The 23,762-nt window shown below is 34.9% G+C and overlaps 2 protein-coding genes across 2 annotated transcripts in view; one reads left to right on the forward strand and one right to left on the reverse strand.

Annotated features, from left to right (window-relative positions):
* Positions 1-25: 25 nt before the first annotated feature.
* Positions 26-20,465, reverse strand: itgae.2 (integrin, alpha E, tandem duplicate 2). The gene is made up of 32 exons (XM_003200028.7): positions 20,367-20,465; positions 20,085-20,187; positions 19,917-19,996; positions 19,451-19,521; positions 18,764-18,869; positions 18,610-18,678; positions 18,368-18,439; positions 17,939-18,060; positions 17,703-17,854; positions 17,473-17,626; positions 17,168-17,312; positions 16,902-16,966; positions 16,606-16,735; positions 15,501-15,628; positions 14,906-15,043; positions 14,633-14,836; positions 12,873-13,000; positions 10,639-10,781; positions 10,406-10,560; positions 10,107-10,226; positions 8,751-8,821; positions 8,503-8,626; positions 8,337-8,423; positions 8,174-8,250; positions 8,002-8,082; positions 7,751-7,826; positions 7,571-7,672; positions 7,454-7,486; positions 5,463-5,543; positions 4,627-4,713; positions 4,443-4,553; positions 26-2,812 (listed from the first exon to the last, which is right to left on the reverse strand). The coding sequence occupies exons 1-32, from the start codon at positions 20,392-20,394 to the stop codon at positions 2,759-2,761; spliced, it is 3,297 nt and encodes a 1,098-aa protein (XP_003200076.2). The 5' UTR covers positions 20,395-20,465; the 3' UTR covers positions 26-2,758.
* The window catches only part of LOC103908820 (uncharacterized), a 52,190-nt gene continuing 36,829 nt past the window's right edge, over positions 8,402-23,762 (forward strand). The window contains exon 1 of the mRNA XM_068213625.2: positions 8,402-8,481. The gene's annotated coding sequence lies outside the window, so the exon portion shown is untranslated. The remainder of the gene's footprint in view (positions 8,482-23,762) is intronic.

Genomic DNA, 23,762 nt, shown 5'->3' on the forward strand with positions numbered 1-23,762 from the left:
AAATAAAAACTTAATGTGCGCTGTAAACAATTATTAATTACATTTTATTAGTAGCATTTCATAATTCAGCCAGAATAAAGGCATTGATTCACCACAAAAGCCAACATATTTACACCCATCTCTTCAGTTCAGTTTGTTTTAATTTCAAGACAAATAGTTTTTATAACTTAGACATAAAAACACTGTGACATCAAAAATGAGATCATAATACAAACACCAGTACTTTAAATAAACGTCCATAGCCTCATTCAATAGGAATTGTCCAAAATGGTTCTTCTTGATTAGTTACTCGTGTAACCATTGGTTTCATGTTAAATTTAATTACTCACCCTCAGATCATTCATAAAGCACGTAACTTTTTTTCTTAAGGAGTAGCCTATGTAAAAGATGACATTTACAGTGACCTGTAACCTTTGGACACTGACATTTTGAGAGTCAAAAAGCAAACAAATAAACTAACAAAGTTTTATGATTTGAAATATTGCCATCCCTGAACATTATTTACTTACAACATTATAATTTTGAATGAAATCATTTTGAACGATAACTTTAAAAGCCAGACTGGTAAAAACAGGTGGGTTTTTTCTTCAAAAGTGCATCTTTTTGCGGTTATAGGCATCATTTAGGCTACTATTTAATTAAGAGATTTAAATATTGCAATTTAGTAACATTTTAAGCACTATTTAAGCTAAAATAGATTGTTGAATGGGTAACATTACCAAAAAAAGTACATTTGGAAATTCATAGATAACAACAATTTGCTAAATATTTCACATTCATTTTAATATTGGTCGCTTTTGTTGCTTCACGCCTTTTTATTGGTCATTGTTTGATTCAAAAATAAGGTTTTGATTTAGAATAAAAGTTACTTGTAAAGTATCTTCTCTATTTAAAACAAAACAGTAGCGAAAGATGACTTCACTTATGTCAGATTGTATGTTTTCTTGCACAGCTGGATGCTGACCTCTGAACTTGTGTGCATTAGCCAAAACTAATTATCTGAAGTCAGCCCAAAGCGACAGCCAACAGCGGATTCCGCTTGGTCTTAAAATCTTTTTCAATGGGTTATTTTCACTATTTATGATGGCATATACAGTCAAAATAGGACGAATTAGCTCATGTATGGGACAAATTCTGGACCTTTGTCAGTGAGGGGTGGGTATGGCTACAGGCCCGAATCAGGATATTGCAAGCTTTTTGTCTCATAAAGACATTGATCATGCCAGTCAGATCTATTAGCAGTCAACTGAGATTGTACACACTCATAAAATCTACAAGTAGGCCTACAATTTTGAAAAACAATATATTACCTTTCTGTCCATTGTAAACAAATAGCATCAGCTCATTGACTGAAACACAATCAGGCAAGGTCTCAAATATCTTAGTGCTGTTACATAATTATTCATTCATTCATTCATTTTCCTTCAGCTTAGTCCCTATTTCAGAGGTCACCACAGCGGAATGAACCACCAACTAGCATACTGTATGTGTTTAATGCAGAATGCCTTGCAGCTGCAACCCAGTATTAGGAAACACACTCATTCACACTCATACACTAAGGCCAACTTAGTTTATCAATTCACAAATACCGCATGTCTTTAGACTGTGGGAGAAACCAGAGCACCCAGAGGAAACCCACGTGAACATGGGAAGAAAATATAAACTCCACACAGAAATGCCAACTGACCCAGCTGGGGCTTGAACCATCACCACTGAGCCATCATGCCGCCTGTTACATAATTACACATAATATAAATATTAGTGTTTTTTTTCTTTCTGCATATTTTACTTACAAACAGATCTGTTTTCACGATAATTGTTTGTTAAAGATGTGGGATAAAGCTAATAATGATTTAATAAAGCAAAACTTTTAGCTTCAGAAGACATAAATGCATCGTCATGAGCTGCAAGTATTAATTTTGTGTTAACTGTATATGTTGTTTTGACTCTCAAAGTGCCAGTAGCCATCGGCTTACATTTTACAAATTACCAACTAATCACAACGTCTGCAGAACACACAACGTCACCTTCATCTTAGATGGTCTGATGATGAGTAAACTAACGTCAAACTTAACTATTCCTTTCTAACCCGTTGGTCAGATGCAATTCTAAACATAGCTAGACACGTGAGAACTCTAAATAAGTTCATTTCACATGACCAGATATGTGTGACAGTTAATGTCTAAACATCGAGAGGAGGTGGTTGACCAGTTTAATCACTTTATTTGTAGTTTTAATAGAGTATGGTTTCTTTTCTGGTCTTTCAGCATGAACAGGTTGGTTGCATGGTATGTATTGGTTGTAAGAAGACGTTTAAACACATTTCAGCTTGAAATGTCTGTCAACCAGTCAGTCAAATACCACACTGACCGGGTGTTGGGAAATCAGGAAAAACTGACCACCAAAACTTTTTTCCTGCAACCAATATGTTGATGCTGATGATTCACTTAAAATTTCTTTGACTTTAGTTTGTGAATTTTGGAGCATCAATAAATCTGAGCTTAATTTCTGCATGCACATCCAGGAATATCCCCTCATCAAGGGATATTAAGGATTTAAATTGACTTAAATACAGTCATTTTCTTAAAAATTTGTCTGGACATGCAATATTAAACACAATTACTCAATAAAAACCTTTCTTAATGCAACACTAAAAAAACAACAACAATATGTACCAGATTTAACTTTAACTCAAAAACAATAATGACACAAACTTAAGCAAGATAAATCAGTGCACATGGTTTCTCTTTGAAGATCTTCAGTCTTGATTCTGTGTTTGATCCACTTTATGGCGGCGGCGAAAAAATCCACACTGGAATTGAAATCACATGAGAGTCAGTGCATGCCAAAATAACGATTATGTTTGGAATTACATACCATCTTGTGAGCCTCACTATACATATAAACACAATGTATATTTTAAGCAGATTCACTGACAAAGTTTAATGTTCCCTTGGTAAAGCTTAAAATTTAAAATAGTTAAAAAGTATGTTTTGGCATGCCACTAGCATACTGCTGCACTTAGTTTCATCACACTGAAAGTATAATCCAGCAGGAGTTATAATTTAAATGTGCTAGCATGTTGTGAAACCTGCTGAAAATCCAGCATATTCTGGTAAGGTATATTTAGATGCTGGTGTGGTTTGGTTTGTGCTGGTTCTTGTTGTTCAACACTGACTATGCAACACTCCTGTGTAACTGAAAACTGGCAAAGAGGTAAGGTTCGGGTGGAGTAAGAGATGTCTTGTTGCTGCTAGATGCCTGGTAGATGCCTTAGATCAGTATCAAACTCAATTCCTGGAGGGTCATAGCTCATAGCTCTTTGCTCCAATTAGGGTTGGAGCAAAGCTGTGCAGAGCTGTGGCCCTCCAGGAATCCAGTTTGAGGCCTATGTGCCTTGGATAATTTATTCAACACTTCATGAATTAACGTGACTTGTTTGTATTCGGACCACATGTGCTTGGTTGTATACTTTATTTTTAATTAATTGAGTGTTTACTGAGTTTGGTATTTTAAATAGGTATTTTAAATTTAAACGCTAATTTCTTTTTAAATACTTTAAAGTCTGTGTTTGTGAATGCTATAGGCTATTTATGAAATCCAGGCATAGCATTTTATAGCCTAAAGCTGATCAATCTGATAGATTCTGAAGTAAATTAAAGTTATTGTTAAATTATATATATATAGTTAATAAATTATTCTAACTAAAACAAATACATTTATAAGCTAAATTATATAAGAATATCCCTCATCAGAATAATGGAGGCCAGAATTGATTGATATTTGATAATTGTAAGAAAATAGTCTCCTAATAGACTGTGTAAAGCCACATAAAACAAATAAACGAATACTATGCCAAATTCAGGGACTGGAGTTAAGTGAGGTAATGCTATGGAGAGCAACAGATTCCTGTTTTTGTTCCAGGCTGTAAACACCTTTTTCTGCTATAACCTTGGACATTTTAACAAAGGAGTCTATTGGGATTTAGACCAGTTGAAGCCAACATCTAGTGGCTAGTTGCCGCTAGGTCCTGAGAAGCAAGAACCAGCATCAAAACATATCATACCAGCATATTGTGTGTTTTTTTTTTACACGTGGAACACGAAATAACAAGTTTAAGAATGTTTTTAACATGTTAATATCATGTTGTTAACATTTTAGCACAATATCATGTTCTCGCACAATGCATCACTACAACATTTAATCTTTACTATGATGTTAGTAATAATTGAGGTTGTTAGCATGTTTTAAAATAATGCTAGAAACTGATCATGATGCTAGCATGTTTTCTTTTTTTTTAAGCATAAACCATTATTGCTGAAATGATTCTAACATGTTTATTTTTGACTGTCATTATTTAGCATTAATTAGCACAAAATCATTTCCTACCTAAAGAACAATGCAATAGCATGTGGGAACAAAAAGGAAATGAACAAGTTTACCTTGATGAGGATGATGATGAAGATCAAAAGGAACAGAAATCCACCTATGGATCCTCCAATGATGGGGCCTTTCGATGTCATCACTTGCATCTTGGTAACCGGCACCTCCAACTGTATTGCATCAGTTGAACTATCAGTCCCCAAATATTGTTAACATGATTAAAAAATGGAAAATGGCACTCACAGTAAAGCTTTTTATAGTATCCTTTGCAGAATAGAGGGTCTCATCATAGCTGTATTGACCTTCAACAATGATCTTTTCTGATGTGTCCTGTTGGTTGGAGAGTGTTTAAATGAGCAACAGTTTGTTGATGCACAAGACTATATTCAACACATGCTCATTGGGAAAACATACCCCTGTATATATTTCTGGAGAGCGCAAAGTATGTAGCCAGAGCTATGTATGGCTGAATTTCGTCTTTACAGTGCGGTATGACAGCTTCTTTTTGCACTACCAGCTGACCACTTACCTCCGCTTTGACGGCTTTACCGCTATTACCAGTTTGTCCAGTGGCTTGCCGCATATGTCAGTGGACTTGAGATGCTGAAAGGAGTTGACCACGACGACTGGGGAGTCTGACTAGGAATGCTTACAGAATGTGGGCAAAACAAAAAGTAAAAATAAAATAAACAAGTAAATAATAGGGTGAGAACGTGGTAAGATCTCAAAACGTGGTAAAAATCAGGCGTCCATGAGGGCTTATTTTTTTTCTGGATTGCTTTTAAAATACTGTCGGTTGGGTTTAGGGAAGAGGATGGGTAGGGGGATTGGTCAGTCAGTCGACAGCTGCCTCTGGTGGATTTAGGTGAGAACAGCAGGCTCGAATGGCACTGGCGAGACAAATTTGAGATCTGAAAAAGCATACAGAGCGGCCCATGGTGGATTCACGAAAACAAAAACTGCAAATGAAACAAACCTCCTGGGACTTATTTCATGCTTTCCAGAAATGTATATAGGGGTACACATCAATAATGAGCCTGGGTTGACTATATCACAATAGTTGAAATATATACCTATACCTGAACATCATGTATGAAAACATTGGCTTCAATGGTGATTATTTGCAGCTCTTTCAGGGTACATTTGTAGATATAGGATGCCTATAGACACAAAAATATATTGTGGTAACACTTTAGTTTTGGTTACAAATCATGCTATTAACTACTGGCTTATTATCTGCATATTATTAAGATGTTAACTGTTTATTAGATGTTATAAATTATGATCATCTTTTACGTCTGTAATCCTACCCAAAACCCAACTTCTACCTTATTAATAAACAGCTAATTAGTAGTTTATTAAGCTAGTATTGTGAGTTAATTGTTTGTTAACACAGTGAATTGTGACCTAAAATCTTAACAAATATGTTCTTTTCAATCTTAACATAAAAAAACTGAAGACGAGGATGAATCTTTGTATGCAACTGTACAGTAGCTAGTGGTGCTGACCAAAAATTTCACTATAATATATTTAAATGAATATTGATCACTCTCATGACAAAACTACATCTTTTATTTGTTTACCTAAAGGCTGAGTTTTCCATTTTATCCTTTTAAAATTCCCAGTAACACTTTACTTTGATGGTCCATTTTAGTATTAGTAGGCTGTCTGGTTAATATCTGTTGATACTGACATTTAACAGTCCTTCAACAGACATTTAACTGACTATAAGAAACTTTGCAAGTACATGTTAACTTACAGTAACCCTAACCCCAACCTAACAGTCTACTTATAATCTAATGACAATTAGTTGGCATGTAGAAGCAATGTAATTTATATTTAACAAACGGACCATCAAAATAAAGTGTGACCATTCTCAATTTAACTATAGTTTTGCATTTGTTTTCATTTTGAAAAACAGGAACATACATAAATTCAGCCAATTCGATTGTTATCACTCAATTGAATGGGTGTTATCAGTGGTTCTCAGCTGATAGATATGGGCCAGTAGGGGCCTTCTGCGCCTACTGGTAGGCTTAGAAGGCTGTTATCATCCATCCACATGTTTAATCAGCTATAGATCAGATATGACTGTGGATGAAAGTTAACAAGAATTATTTATATTATTTATTACATTTCCCAATAGTTGTATTTTATTAACATCTACCCCATACCCTGAACCCAACCATTAGTAATGTAAAAACAGATCTGGATTTGCACTCTTCTCTATTAGTATAACTGGTTAACCATGTGCATGGATAATAACAGGTTTCTGGACCTACTAGTAGGTGCAGAAGGCCCCTACTTGCCCATATCAATCAGCTGATAACCACTAATATCATTCGAAGCGGGTGCATAATTTTAGCTACCTCATCTTTAAAGGGAAAACTAATGTTAAAGTAATAAATAAAATGAATTATTTGACCTAGTTTTTTGATCATGCTAACCAAAGTTAAACCATGCTCAAAGTTACTATATTATTACTTGTTATTAACAGTAGCCTAATGACAATATTTTCATAATAGGAATGCACCAATGTATTGGCCAATGGTATGTATCGGCCGATGTTTAATTCATTTAAAGGTATTGGCATATCGACAGTAGTAAAAACAAGGCCAATATCGATATTGAAATTTTTCATCTTAATTAGTTTGGAATGATTGAATGTTAAACAAATTCCAATCCATGTTCAGTAAAACTAATTTAATGGACAAAAAGCTAGTACTGTACTATAGTTTTGGAATCGGCCAAAAATGTTTAGTTAAAATCTGTATCATATTGGCAACTATACTTGATAACACAAATTAGAATACAAATGCTCAAAACCCCTGTAGCAAAATATTGAAAAAATTGATAGAGCAATAATGAAATATAATCAGTGTCAACATTCATAATATTATACAGCTTGATATGAATATCCTACATTTCTACTGAAATGGTAACAAACAGTTAGTCATACAATGGGTAAACTGTGTTAATCATTATTGTTTTATCATCCAGTCTGAGAAAATATCTAGAACAGTAAAGCAAAGTGTTACTTATTTTTATTTAACAAAAGCGGTTTTCTTACCTCCTTCACCTTGTTAGCTTCAAGAACACACACCTAATGCAAAAAGTGCAACAAATGTTAGTCTGATGGCTTTGATGATATTTATTTAGTCACTTCTTGCAAAAAATAGTGTGATACCTCTGGTTGGATTTTGGTGATGTGTAGATCAGTTTTAGAGGTATCCATTTTGATAGTTATAATTACATCAATTGTAGCGCCATACTTATTTTCACCTTGAAACTGAATTAGAATACAATGCAATTTAAGTATGGTAAAAATAAATATCAGACGGCTAGTTCAAAGTGAAGTTTAAAGTACTTGAATTTTAAACTTGATTGGCTGAGTTTTTCCTTTTCCCCCTTCTTCAATACGGAGTATGTTAGGTTCGGCTGAGCTGCATGATTTTGCAAAATAAAAAGTACTATTAACAATAATAATAATAATAATAATGATGATGATGATAATGATGATGATAGTAATATTATTATTAATAATAATAATATATGAATCAATATTACAAAAGCAATAGGTTTTATGTAAAATAATTCACAGGTTGTTTGTTTACTCACCCACGTATAAGAATTGGTAGGAAATACATCACATTAAACGTATATATTCTAGAGTCCAGAAGCTGAATGCCATTATTCTGACTAAAAAAAAGAAAAATAAACAATAAAAACAGATGAAATACTATATTCAGATGTTCAAAAACCAGAGTAATGTTCAAGCCAGCATTCAAACCTGGTAAGATTTGCTATAATCTCAGACTTCTTGAGATCAGATTTGTCATTAAGTTGCCAGGAGATGAAGAGATTGGTCTGGAAAAATAATTAACAAAATAAATAAAACAAAAGGTACAAATGAGAATGGTAATATTTCAAAGATGTGATGTGAGATTTTTTACCTGTGCAGATCTTGTGAAAACCGGGTGTTGAAGATGACACTGAATCTGATTGTCATTCTTCACAGGACAGGCGGCTCCTTCAATTTTCTGTTTGCAGAGCACAGTTCGTCAGGACTCTCTGTTAAATGCAACTGTGAGAAGAGCTGTGAGTGTTTTTTTTTTTTACCCTCTCACTGAGTATGCTGGGGTACGTCAACGTCAGGGTGGTCTTGTAGGAAGGGTCTCCAGTGTTGGTGAAATTGAAATTGATATTCAGGTTTTGCGTTTCTCCCATTGTGATAGTGGTTTCACTGCAATATTAATATACATTTAGTTACAAGAAAATATATACTTTTACATGTCTTATAAATACGTACACTCCTAAAACGGAAATGAAGTTAACTAGATAAAGACTAGAATTTGATCAGTACGTACCTTATTTTTGAATCAGATAATGTAATGCTAGGTTTACAATCTGCAGCCTGGCAGTCCTTTTCAAATGGAATCTAATGAAAACAAATTGAAATTTCTGATCATTTACTAAGTCATTGGTAACACTTCATGATACAGGACATTTACTGTTAGTTATTGTTTTTACTAACACAAACACACAATGACCAATACACTTGTTTCAGTATCTATTCATATTTGTTAATGTTAATTCATGAAAATAAAAATGTTAATGTTTTACTGTTTACAATTTCAGGTAGAATCCACATTGACTTACAGGCAGCAATTTGCCAGTAACTTACTGTAAATCAATTACCGCAAAAATATTGTATTTACATTTACAGAACCATTTATCTTGCTGTATATGTAACAACATAATTGTAGGTGTATATTTATTGTATAATATACAGTAATTTTCACAATACAGTAACATACTGCATAACTGTCCTACAGTAAAATACAGTTCACATTACAGTTACTGTGTAATTCACAAAAATCGTCAACAGTGTAACTCATGATGCATTAACTAATGTTAACATGCACAGCATTGGATTTTAATAATGCATTAGTCAATGTTGATTAATAAACGTTTTACTAAGTAATTTATCAAAAATCTGTACAGTATGGATAATGACTGGATGATGTTTTAAATAAAAGTCGCCACTAGTTTGCTTGGTTTGGCACTTGTGGAGCTGCGCATTGATGGATTTGCTCTTCAGTGTTTGGACTTTTCAGCAGTGAAAATTAAATCACACTGAACTGAACTAAACTGAGCTTCAACTCTGAAAACTGGACTGACACAGTTTCCATTTACTAATCTTATGTGAAGCTGCTTTGACACAATCTACATTGTAAAAGTGCTATAGAAATAAAGATGAACTGAATTGAATTGAATAAAAAGATTTACTCAAAAGTGACACAATTACTACTGATTATAAAATAAGACATTTATAATGTTTACCCTTGTGGTAAGTCCTTAGAAAACAAAAATGTCTGTCAAAAACTGTCAAAAATGATCATATACTGTATTCATTTATTTTCTGCTTTCTCAAAGACTTCTTTATCAGAATCAGCCCTGATGATGAAGTATCAAAAATATTTTTGAAGATTTTTAACTCTTTAATAAAAAAAAAACATACGTCACTGTTATATAAAAGTATTTTTCCATTTTACATAAGTAAATTAGAAATATTTTGTTGCATTTCTCTCATCATTAAAAATTATAAAAATTTCAGTATATCCATTATATCCATACTAGTAGTAATGGGTGATTATTTTTACTGTATTTTATTAATAATAATAATAATAATAATAATAATAATAATAATAATAAAAGGTTACCTCTTTTACAACCTCTGTTGGAGTAAATGCATCAAGAATGCGAATAGGTGCTTCATTTTTGTTGGATGCCAATGAAAAACTCAGCTTGATTTTAATAGGTGAAAAACAATCAAAGCAGCCCTGAAAGGAAAACACAGCTCGTCTCAGTTAATATGACAAAATAAGAGTCATAGCTCTCAGACAAAAACACTGTGATAATCACTGACAATTTGAAACAGTAAATTCAAGCTGATTGTCGGTTTACATTGCTATATAGTTTTTTTACATGAAAAAAAAAATAATTAAATGAACCAACATACCAAATATGTTAGCTTCTTATTAGTGCACTCTTCATCTGGTGTCAGAGTAAAAGTGTCTTTTATTAGGCTGTCTGCGCCGCAAGTGAGGCGCTTTTTGCTTGCACCAGAATCCAAGTCAATTTCATAGTCAACAGCCTGTGTTTCAGATTTTTCAGCTAAAACAACAGGAAGTGAAATGTGGTTATAATAGAACATGAGCATCAAATATTTTCGGCGATCTTAAACTCACTTACCCTTAAGCTTTCCTTTTTTTATGTTAAAGCAAACAGTAATCTTCATGCTTAACTCGCTGGATATTTTATTCATCTGGTGAGTGAGAGCAATGACTTCTGTATCAATTTTGATAGTTGGTTCGATAATCAAGACTGGGATAGTTCTGTAAAACATAATACAGTCAAAAAACTGGTTCAACTATCCTATAGTAAATCTGAACGTATACTCAAACATAATGAGAAATTCGGTCACATTGAAAAATAGAGTAATGTACAGCTGAAGTCAACCCTGTGATTTTTTTTTTTTTTTTAGTTGTTTCCATTTTCCCTAATTCCACAGCCATATCACCCTGCAGCCCAAGACCGGTTACTCACTGAAGCTAAGCAGGGCTGAGCCTGGTCAGTACTTGGATGGGAGACCACATGGAAAAATTAGGTTGTTGTTGCAAGTGGTGTTAGAGAGGCCAGCAGGGGCCAATCGACCTGTAGTCTGTGTCAGTCCTAGGGCCCTATCATACACCCAGTGCAATGTGGCGCTAGGCAAGGCGCAATAGTCTTTTGCTACTTTTAGCTCGGCGCAAGGGTCATTTTGAGGTGTTGCACCACACTGTTTAAATAGCAAATGCATTTGCGCTCAAATGTGCGCCCATAGGTGTTCTGGTCTAAAAAAGCAGGCGTGTTTTTGTGCGTTGCTATTTTGAGAAACTGTAAATAGTCTGTTCTTTAGACCAGAACAAAGTCGGTCTATTGTCTGGCGCAAAGTGCGCCTGGCTTAGACACTACACACAAGATGTAGAGCAATACGCAAATATCTTTACATATGAAAAAGATATAATATATTAAGGATATATATAATAAGGATATGTATAGGATATAAATATAAATGATTAAAATATTACAAAACATATTAATTTCTAGCCTACATGAATTTAAAAACCACTGACTTACTTTCTTCATCTCGGGAGGCTTTTTCAGTTCATTCAATTTGCTTTTGTATAATGTTATTATTATTAGCAGTAGTATTTATTATATCCATATTTATATTTGTTTTATTAAAAATAAGCTTAGATTTGCCCACTTGTCAGGTTTTAGACCATATGGGGCATAGCAGGTGTATATGGAAATAACTCAGTATTTTGACCACACTTCGTTATTATTGTTCATTTATTAGTTTGCTGGAAATTAGAACTCAATTTAGAAATAGTTTTGAAACAAATCTTTGTGCTTAACAAACGAAATTTATTATTTATAGGCTGATTGATGTCTGTGCGGGAAGGTTTCCCTATTCACGAGATCAAAAGCGAAATTTAACTTACTTTTGTGATATGTAAATAGCAAATCCGCTTATGGTGCGATGCAGCTGGCTCTTTAAGGGAATGGGAGATGAGATTCTGATTGGTTTATTCTCAAAACACACCTATAACTCATTAAGAAAATAAACTCAACCTTTTTAAACCATGCGCCACGGCGCAAAGCAGATTTTCCTGTCCTTAAATTAGCAAAAATGCGTTCTGACACGCCCTCAAAGTGTTTGCGCCTTGCGTTTTGCGCTCTGCGCATGGACCGTCAAAATAGACCCCCTAATGTCCCAGTAAAGTGAAGGGGACACTATAATTTCAAAGAGTGTCATCTTTCAGATGCAACGTTAAACCGAGGTCCTGACTCTCTGTGGTCATTAAAAATCCCATGGCAGTTCTCGTGAAGAGTAGGGTAACCCCGGTTTCCTGGCCAAATTCCCTCCATTGGACCTTACTGGCCTCCCAATCATCCCCATCCACCTAATTGGATCTATCACTGTCTCTCCCCTCCACCTATAGCTGGTGTGGGGTGAGCGCACTGGAGCGCACTGTAACATCCAGTGGATGCTACACACTGGTGGTGTAGAGAGACCCCCCCCCCATGACTGTGAAGCACTTTGGTTGTATGGCCATATACAAAAAATGCTCTATATAAATGCACATTACATTACATTACGTAACATAATAATGTTTAACAGAGCAATAAAATTTTCACAGTATTTCCTGTAATGTTTTTCATAGAAAGTCTCATTTGTTTTATTTCGGCTAGAATAAAAGCATTTTTTTTTATCATTTTAAGGTCAGTATTATTAGCCCCTTTAAGCTATACATTTTTTTCGATAGTCTACAGAACAAATCATTGTTTGTTTTATTTGGTTGGGGTATTTGGGGGGAGACTAATAATTCAGGAGGGCTAATAATTCTGATCTTAACAGTATATACAGTTTTTTGACTTACTCAAAAACAGACACTCTCCCTAGACTTCCAACAGCGATGCAGGGAATATCTGATGCCGGTGCAGGTCCCACACTTACTGACTGACCAAAGTACACAAGTTTCATTCCAAAATCTGATGGTGAGATTTTCTATGCAGGAAACAACAAATTGTATTAAAAAACACTTCGGCTTTATAAAATTCTTTCTGAATTTCTGGCAAAAAAGTTTTTGGTGCTATATATGAAATGCACTTCTTCAGGTCTATTTATTTTCACTTATTAAGTGAATTTGTTACACTATAAAAATAGTTTTTTTACTGTGGCTCAGTGGTTAACACAGGCACCTCACAGCAAGAAGCTCTAGCTGGGCCAGTTGGCATTTCTATGTGGAGTTTTGCATGTTCTCCCCGTGGGTTTCTTCCAGGTGCTCCAGTTTCCCCCACAGTACAAAGACATTCGCTATAGGTGAATTGAATTAGCTAAATTGGCCATAGTGTATGACTGTGTGTAAATGTGAGAGTGTGTTTCGCAGTTCTAAGTTGCAGCTGAAAAGGGATCAGTTGGCAGTTAATTCTGCTGTGGCTACTCCTGATAAATAAAGAGACTAAGCTAAAGGAAAATGAATAAATTAATGAAGTTGCATTTAAAATAATGTATCATGAAGTATTTTTACAAGAAAATACAGATTTACAAGTAACGTAACTACTATTTTTTTCATAACTACCTGCATTTTATTGGCTTCATTCTGTGAAGATCAAACAGGGAAAATGCACAAGGACTTTTTTAAAGCCAGTTCAAGAACTTCAAGTGAACTTTTATGCCATTATAAAATCCTTGCAATTAAGATCTAGTTTCTTTAAGTGGGTCTCAGACTGGATTTTACACTTGAACAACTAAATGAAGGCTTAAGTTAATTTATTATACTTTTATTAAATTATATTATCAATGCTGTAAAAGGAACCCTATGAAAACAGTCACATTTACAGTTCACCAGAAGTTTATCGGTGACTGTAAAACATGATACGTCTCGATATTCTCTCCTAACAAAAAATAAATAAATAAAATACAACGAATTACTTTACATGGGCTGCACAGTGGTGCAGTGGATAACACAACTGCCTCACAGCAAGAAGGTCACTGGTTTGAGCCTCGACTGGGTCAGTTGGCATTTCTGTGTGGAGTTTGCATGTTCTCCCCATGTTTGCGTGGGTTTCCTCTGGGTGCTCCGGTTTTCCCCACAAGTCCAAAGACAACTGGGTAAACTAAATTGGTCGTAGTGTATGTGTGTGAATGAGTGTGTATGGATGTTTCCCAGTGATGGGTTGCAGCTGGAAGGGCATCCGCTGTGTAAAACATAGGCTGGATAAGTTGTCAGTTTATTCCGCTGTGGCAACCTCAGATTAATAAAGGGACTAAGGCGAAAATAATATTACTTTACACTATTTAAAAACAAAAAGCTAAAAGTGGAAAGATTATGTGACCCAGTCTTAAACTGAATGTATTTGTGGAAAAATATAGATTTTCTTCATGCCGTAAATGATTAAATAAACATCATAAAGATATTAGTAAAATGCATTGCTATAATATATTGATAAAGTCACATTTAGAGTTCTTCAGATTAGGTACTAATATTTTGATTATGTTTAACCTTCAGATGCCAGTTGTTCAAATAGCTGTATCTCGGTCAAATATTGTTTTAACAAACCATACTCTCAGCTTTCAGGTGTATAAATCTTAATTTAATTAATTTTGCGGTCCAAGTTCACACATGCTTAAACTCACTTGTGAAAAGCGAAGACCTTCTTCGAAACCACTGTAGATGTAAACGCTTCCAGCTGAGCCTGTTTCCAGAGGAGCACCTACTGCTACATCATTAAACTTGTTGTTATCAATGTCTCCAATAGAGCCAATGGCTGCACCAAACCTGGCAAAGGTCTGTCCTGCATCACCCCGCAGCTCCACGGGCGCACGTTCAAACCTGTCCTCCTTAGAGAAAAACAAGACCGTTAGCTATTATTCATGCTAATGCAGTCACACATAAAACAATAGTCTTACTTGATTCAGTTTGTACACTAGCACTTTGCCTTCTTCCCCATTCAGATGGAAATGTGGAGCTCCAACTAATAGATGATCTGTGTGTTCATCCTTATTAATATCCAAGGCACAAAGAACCGATCCAAAGTAAGATCCAACCTAAACATCATTTATTGATTATCAAATTTACATTTGCAAACTGGGGCTTGGTTTTATTATGAATGTGTACTGTGAATGCCATTTAAAGATTTCATTTTAGTGACAAAATGTACAGTTGAAGACAAAATTATTAGCACAATTATCATTATATTGCAAAATTTTCTAATAATTTGTTTTCTCTTTGCCATGATACAGTACATATTACGGTTATATAATATTGTACTAGTAATTTAGTAAGATATTCACTGTAGTGCAGTTTAAAGACTTAAACAGGCTTTTTAGATTTACTAGAGAAGCTTATTTAATAGGTCATTGGACATTAAGGTTGGAAAATAATGACAAATAATTCAAATGTCATTGGAGGATTAAGTTTTTGTCATTAACTGTGTATATATAAAATAAAACCATTTGAAAATGAAAGTAGTCGGATATGTTAATAATAATTAACTACAAATACCTGATCTCCGTGAAGCACATACTTTTCTAAGCCATCAAATATGAATACTGCACCAGTCAAATTATACCGTGGTGCACCAGAAATGTAGAGAGTCTTAGAGGGCAAATGAGCTGAAGTGACACTGTAACCTGTGATCAGAAAAGAGATTCAACAATTATGTACTTTCATTTACTTTCAAATAGATTAATTTCATTTATTTAGATCAGTGGTCACCAAACTTGTTCCTGGAGGGCCGGTGTCCTGCACATTTTAGCTCCAACCCTAATCAAACACACCTGAACAAGCTAATCAAGGTCTTGCTAGGTATACTTGAAACATCCAGGCAGGTGTGTTGAGGCAACTTTATATATGTATGTATATATATATATATATTTGAACATTTTTAATAAAATAAAAAACAAACTTCTAAACTTATGTATCTTTAAACTAAATATGTTATGTTTTTTTGCATGTTTGGATGAATTGCATTATAAAGAAAACATATAACCATAAATCATAGTTATGAGGAATGAGATGAAACAAAAATATTTGATTTCTTAATTGTCTTTAAAGGTCCCTTGAAATTAAAAAGGTTTTTTGATGCTAGTATCAGTATTGTTAGTTTTTAAGATATCTATTAGCTAGTGTGCCCCAAAACAGTGACAAAAGTCACATTTAGAAGATAACACTGATATAAACATGTCACATCATACCTCATATTTACATAACCTCATCGTCAGTTTCTCCTTAAGTCATAATTAATCAAATGCTCTCTAGTATCTGATATGCCCCACCCCCTTCAAGACGCTTTTCATTTGCTTTTTATTTGATGCGATTGAGCTCAACCCCTCTCACTGGCTGAGCGGTGATTAAAAAAATAAAATAAAGGGGAGGAGCTACAAAAATGCACATTTCAAAGCACCTCACAGGACCTTTAACTTTTATTTTAATGAACAGAATTGGGAATAAAAGATTTCTAATGTTAAGAATACATTTAGATTTTAATGGCGACAAAAACATTGGGATAAAGGCATGTTTAACAGTGTTTCACATCATCTTTACTTTTGAGAACATTAAGAGAACATCTTTACTCTCAATCACTTGGGAATAGTATATTATCACTCACCTAAATATCCAAATTTGGTTTCATTGTGAGAATCATTCAAGAATTTAACCGTGTTGCCGGATTTCAAAAAGACCCCACCACTCCAGTCATAAGCTCCAACAGCTCCAAATAGTGCTTCAACCTTCTGCTCCTGTACAAAAACAAAACAATGTTAACAGTATGTGAATCATCATGAAAAGACGCTGCGGATATAAATATACTATATAACACAAGATTTAACATACAGTGTCAGAAAGAAAGAGTACAAGTTCATGATGAAAACAAACCAGAAAGTCTTTTGAAACGATCATACTTACGTTGTATAAGAGATGGGAGCTGAATCCAGCTTCAGCGAGCTGTAATTTAAATCCATGCTGAGTGCCTGACACACAAAGTTTATTAACAAACAATAATGATACAGTGACTATTCAATTACAAATATCATCTCAAGTCATGTGAAATGTGAGAGGCTATTGCCCATGTGTGCACTCTAGACAGGTATTCAGTTTGCACTGTAGTTGTTGGGATTTTTTTTTTCGTGGCTATAAGGGTTATTATTCAGTGTAATTTGTACATTTCATACCTTCAGTTCCAATTATCCCTCTTTCCAGTGAGGACAGAATATCATTTAATGCGCCATAACTGGAAACACTATAATACTTTCCAGGATCTGCTATTTGCGTCATCTCTTTGATTGCATCCTTGTTTTTCAGGATGCCATCGCCAACCTAAAGGTAACATGAGGATGTAAGTGTATGGAACTTATTATACATTTTTAATTACAATTGCAATTAACTACAAAGTAGCTTATGAGTGTTTAAGCAAGACTTAAAGTGAACCAGAGTTATCTATGATGACGTTTTTTGCAGTTAAAAATGGGACACTTACCCCTATGGAGTAGCGAGTGACACCTTTCATTTGGGTCTTGTTCAAAACTTCATCAAGAGTCATAGGGTCTCCCAGAATCTTTCCATCAGACAAGACGATTATTATTTTTTCAGAGTTATTTTTTGATCCATTCTCAGGGATGAAGATATCTGTGCTGTAATCAAATACAACAATGTGAAATCACACCATTACTCATCTCCAAATGCTTTAAAAATAGTTTGTAGACTCACAGGACGTGATTGATGGCAGAGGCCGTCTTTGTGAGATTGTAAATTTGCTTTATTTGTTTGACCTTTTGCAGGGATCTGGCACCATCCTCATTGTCTAGAAGCGAGAGTTCAGTCCTGATCGAGCTACCATATTGCACTATTGCAAAATTACACTGCAGAGAGAAGAGAGGTTAATGTAAAATGACATTTCAATTATAATTTTGTATTATGAAATTCTTTTTTTTTTAAATACTTGCATCAAAACATGTTTTCCAAACATTGGACATGGTGGTGTGGATGAAGTCTTTCGCTTTCTCAAAGTCATCATACTGAATGCTGCCAGAACCATCTAGAACGAAAGCAATCTCTGTCCCAGGATCTAAAAAAGATGTTCTGAAACTTCAGTACTGAAACTATTGCTTTATTTAATTTAACACTTGTAAAAACAACTACCAGTGAATTCGGATAATATTATATTTTAAGGTGTATAAAGGTCACTTCTCACCCCAGAGTTTCTCTTTTCCTGTGTATTGTTATTTATCTATTACTTTATTGTATTTATTTTATTTTATTCATTTTTTTAATGTATTTTCATTTAATGCAAACCCTGGCTTGTTTTTAGTTGTTGCTAGCTATGTATGCTGGCTTTGTTTTGCAATAAATAAATAATCACCAAAAAATTATACCTTCTTCCTCTTCCTCCTCCTCCTCTAATGCGCCAAGATTCGGTTGCGCTTCTCTTCTCTTCCTCCATTTAACTTGCAGATATTGACAGAAATGTAAATTAGCAGAGCAGAATATACATGTAAATTAGCCTTCCTGGTTCAATCTGGCAAATTTTATATGTTCTTTTACCCCCATAAATTATGAATGCTCATTATCATAAATGAATTTAACATTATCAACATTTTCCTTAAGACAGTCTCACCTTGATCGATCCTTCCACCTCTGTATTTGTTGTTGTTGTTGTTGTTGTTGTTGTTGTCCATGTTGTTGTCTTGGAAAAAGAGATTTAGGAATTTCAGGTATAAGATTTTATCTTGTTGAATGTGAAGACCCCATAATAAATGAACCAAACATACCTAATTCAGCAGGAGATAGCTTGACTTTTCCAGAAGGACTCATAAGTGTGCAATTTCCATTCAAATACTCAGTTCCTCTGATCTTTGTTCTAACTTGATTACACATCTTGAAAGAGGAAAACAAAAACTCAATTACAGTTATTTCACTCAAGTCATTTACTTTCATATTCGACTAAAATAAATATTAAACAGTAGATATAGAGGACTTTTTTTTCTTTTTTTACATTTCAAATTTTTAATGAGGAAGTGCTGTCACTATGGTTTCTAATGATGTCACGGTTATGACTCAAAACATTGATGACTTCCTCATGATAGTCACATCATCCTGAACAATTTCCCAACGTCTCAACAAATAAAACCAATAACATTCCCCTGAAATAACATTTTCTCATTTTAGTTTACGTTACACGCACTATTTTTCCTGCTTTCAAAACGACTGTTTCCTGTACTGTGAACGAGAACTGATACATTTCAGTCTGTCACGTATGTGAAGAGGAAACCACACTTTGTGGTTTTACTGAAAAAAATGCTTTGCGACAGACACAAAACCTTGCGAACGCTATCTGATAATGCACAGTTTACTTCTCATTTGGTATATTTCAGTAGCTAAACCTTTTGCAAGTAAAATCTCATATTATAAGTAAGTTGTCCCCCAATTATATAAGACCTCCTAGTGTTTGTACATACCACAACATGTTGGTCTTGTGATGTCAGGCTAGCCACTGATGCTACTTGTCTCATGCCTTTTGGGTTCTCATCTTTAAAAGAGACATTCATGTAAAACATTATTTCATGTACTGGAAGTTAGTTCAAAATTAAAAAAAATTAATTCTGTCATCATTTTTTTTTCACTCGTTCCAAACCTGTTTGAGGTTTTTTTCAGTTGAGCACAAAGGAAGAGATACTGAAGTATGTTTGACACAGCAACCATTAAACAGCAGCTTTTTTTACAGTATTCTTCGCTAATGTATATATCCTTGTGTTCAACAGAAGAAATTCATAACAGTTATGAGTGTGAATAAATGATGAGGGAATTGTGATTTTTTTTAAGTGAACCATTTATTAAATTTCATAAATCAGTGATAACATTATTATTATATTAACAAAGTTTACTACATATTATATATTATAAAAAAAGCTAAGATAAACTTACCGCTAATGTTTACTTTGGAGCATTCATTGTCTAGAGTACACTCAAAAAGGCCTCCATATATCGGGGAGGGAACAAAAATCCTAGAACAGAACAAAGCAGTAACATGTTACTGAAACAGAACACATCTAAAATAAAATTAAATAAAAGTATATGTTTAGAATTACCAACCCATCTTTTGACTGAATGATGGTTTGGCCAAAGAGTGGATCCTCATTGGTAAAATGTTTCAGTGGAGATATCTGAACGTTAAACCCGGTTGCATTGCACAATACTGTAAAACACCAAATAATGAGTGGAAACACAATTCAGAACAAAGCAGCAAAGATTAATTTCATTTATTATGATTTAATCAGCTATTTTTTACCTATTAGTTTAAAACAAACAAAATGTTGTAAAACAATCTATCACAAACACAAATATAGATATTTAACCCTGTAAATGAATACATACCCATCATAAATAGCAGTTTTCTGTACATTGTGTGAAATTAATCAATATCCGCTTTAAAAAAAACACATCGGCACATCGAGACACAAAGCAGCTCGTTGTGGTCTTGAGAAAGTAGAACAGCACACATGCACTGCTGACTGTTAAACCCTCCCCTTCCACACACTTGCTTCTCTCGTGGGAAGCTGAATTCAAAATGATTCGATTATCAGGCTAAAATTTGAAAACATCTTTATTTTTAAAAACTGTTTTGATTTAGTAATAGGGAATAGTTCACACAAAAGTTACAATTCTGTCATCATTTTCTCTCCCTTCACTTGTTTTAAATCGGTTTGAGTTTCTTTTTCTCTTGAACATAAAAGGTTTATTTTTTTACCACACTTCACCACCGGGTATCATAGAGTTTCAATCAGTGACCATAAAAGAGAATCCCCGATTACCGTGTATGTTTTGAAGAATATGAAATATTCATTCATTCATTCATTCATTCATTCATTCATTCATTCATTCATACATTCATTCATTTAAAAAGATGTCTAACAGATGTCTAATAGACGTCTAAACAGTCGTCTTGGCTAAAACAAGGCTAAATTTGGGCTGTCAGTGAAAACCTATTAGACGTCTTATGAATAGGCCAAAACTAGTCATCAAATAGACAGAAATGAATGACTACACACATAAAGTCTGTCTAATCTGTCTATTTGACGACTAGTCTAGTTTTTGGCTGTTCTTAGACTTCTATTAGATTTTCATTGCCTTGTTTTAGCCTTGCTTTAGTCTACGTTTAGATGTCTTAAACACGAAATTATTTTGCTGGGTAGACAATGTTTTTTGAAGAACACTTTTGTCTTCCTTGCTTTAGTAGAACTGCGGCCTTAGAAAAGTGAGATGCCTATTTATAATCTTGCCTGCTATCAAGTACTCAGTAGTTTGCAAAGGTTATATACCGCAATATCAGAGAAAACATCTGACTTTGCCTCAGGATGTGGTGTGCATAAAAACCTGCAACTAATTCACCATCAGCCCTCGGTTTTTAAACTGACCTCAAAGTTTTTTTAAATGACTTAGCTCAATAATGATTATAACTAGTTATGGCATTGAAAGAGCGCTGAAAACAGACTGACCACCGCTGGGACTTTTCACTGTGTTTGCTGATTGCAGACTGCCAGTGACTTGCTGTTACTCACATTATTACGAATTGAAGGTGTCCATTGGTGCATATGTAACGGAGGCCAGCTAGTGTGTGCTGTGCAGGTAAACCTCACTCCTCTGACTTCTAAAGGTGCTCTAGCGATAAACGCTAGAGGCCATGGTCTTTAGACTCCTTGGTAGAGCAACAGACTCCCATGCAGAAGATCGCTGGTTCGATACCAGCTTGCAGCGGGTTGGGTGGTGTAGGACCGGCGGGGTTACATTGGTGCCGTGACCTGGATGGGAGTGAGGTTTAGCGGGGTGAGTGTAGTGAAGGCCAGCCGTAAGGGGCTGTGCAGGTACACCTCACTCCTCTGACCTCTAAAGGTGCTCTAGCGACAGATGCTAAAGGGCCTGGTCTTTAGCCTCCTTGGTAGAGCAACCGACTCCCATGTGGAAGGTCACCGGTTTAATCCCAGCTTGGAGCGGGTTGGGCGTTGTAGGACCGGTGGGGTTATACATATACAGTTTTTCCTGCACTGTTGATTGGAGAAGGGTTTATTTCCCATTTAGACTTAATTAAAGGAGCCGTCTAATAAGTTTTTGAAGCAGTAATTGTGTTTATGGGATGCACATTAACATGTGTTGATGCTTCACTGTAAATAAAAAAAAACATTGTTTTTCACATATTTGCACATCTTGTACACTGCTTTTCAATTAGCATCAAAGCAGCTGACTTATTTCCTGGCTCTAAAAAGACCCTGCCTCAGTGGATTCTGATTGATTTGCTGACTGTATATGTTGTGATTTGCTGATCGGTGCTTGTTATCCAGAAATGTCACACCTCCAACCACAGTGGGGTTCATGCCCAAATTTGTATTACACTTGCATAGATTAGGTTACCTTTTTTATTGAACTATTTTCTAGCTATTTTTAAAAACTATTTTAACTGTTATCACCATGAATATATGCTGAAATGGCAATTACAGTTAATCCATACACAGAAAGGCAAATATTTTTCTTTTGAACAGGTCTGTCTTACAAACAAGTTGGGGAAGTGACAAATCTGCATCTTCAATTAAGAAAACCTGCACTGTAAAACCCAACAGTCCACTTTATCAAATGAAATGAGTGTAGTTAACTCAAGATTGACTGAAAGTTAATTTTACTCAATTGAAAAGAGTTTTGAACTCAGTATTGAAGGTAATTAGTTAATTAAATATCTCATCACTTTAACTCAAATGGAGTAAGTTTACAGTACTCATAGATTAGGTTCCTAACTCAAATGGTTTGTAGCAATCGGTTTCCGCAAACGGTTTGAGTTGCCTTAACTTGATGAGTTTTACAATACTCAGTTGGTTTGAGTTCTCTTCATTTATTGAGTTTTACTCTCCCCAAATTGCTTCTTTTACTCAAATGGATTAAGTTCACAGTACTCATTAGGATTCATTTTTGAACTTAAATGATTTGTTGCAATCAATTTCCTCAAATGGTTTGAGTTACCTTAACCTATTGGGTTTTACAGTGTACCTTTTTTTTTGCTATGAGTGGACACCAGCGTAAACCCGCACTGACACAGGAAGAACATGCAGTCACCACACAAAAAGGCATCCTGTCCTTGTCAGGAATCGATTTCAGATCCTGCTGTGAGACAACAGTGATTGCCACCGAGCCATTGTGTCACTTCTCTCAAACTGTGAAAGCTGTCCTCTGTAAAATGTTGAGCATTGGAGCTGGATATTTGTTTTCTAATGTTCTAAATTGAGGTAAAAATAAAATGTACAGGATTCCAACGCTACTTAAAAGTACTTTAATTTCAGACACAAAAAAAATGTGGTGGGGTGGCGAAAAAAACCAACTTAAAATTAGAATAACAAAGTAGATTTCACCGACTTGGTCCCAGTCATTCCCCTCGCAGGCCAGCAGATGTCTTCTTCACTGGACTATTGAACACTACATCTCCCACAAACCCATTCAGCTAGCTGATTAAACTGCACCTGACTCTTGTTACTCCAGCACACACACACACATACACACACACACACACACACACACACACACACACACACATAAAAGCAGCTCTCGCTCTCACTTCATTGCGAAGTCTTGTTCTGCCCTGCTGACTGAGCGTTACTTACCCTTGCCTGATCTCCTGTTGCCAACCCGGATTGTCCTCGACCTTGTCTTGCCTGTCGCCTGCCTTGATTACCTGACTGTCTTACCGATCTTGCATCTCGCTGCCTGCCCCTGACCCATGCCTACTCTGAT

This window comes from Danio rerio, chromosome 15, assembly GCF_049306965.1.
Source record: "Danio rerio strain Tuebingen ecotype United States chromosome 15, GRCz12tu, whole genome shotgun sequence".
Lineage (NCBI taxonomy): Eukaryota > Metazoa > Chordata > Actinopteri > Cypriniformes > Danionidae > Danio > Danio rerio.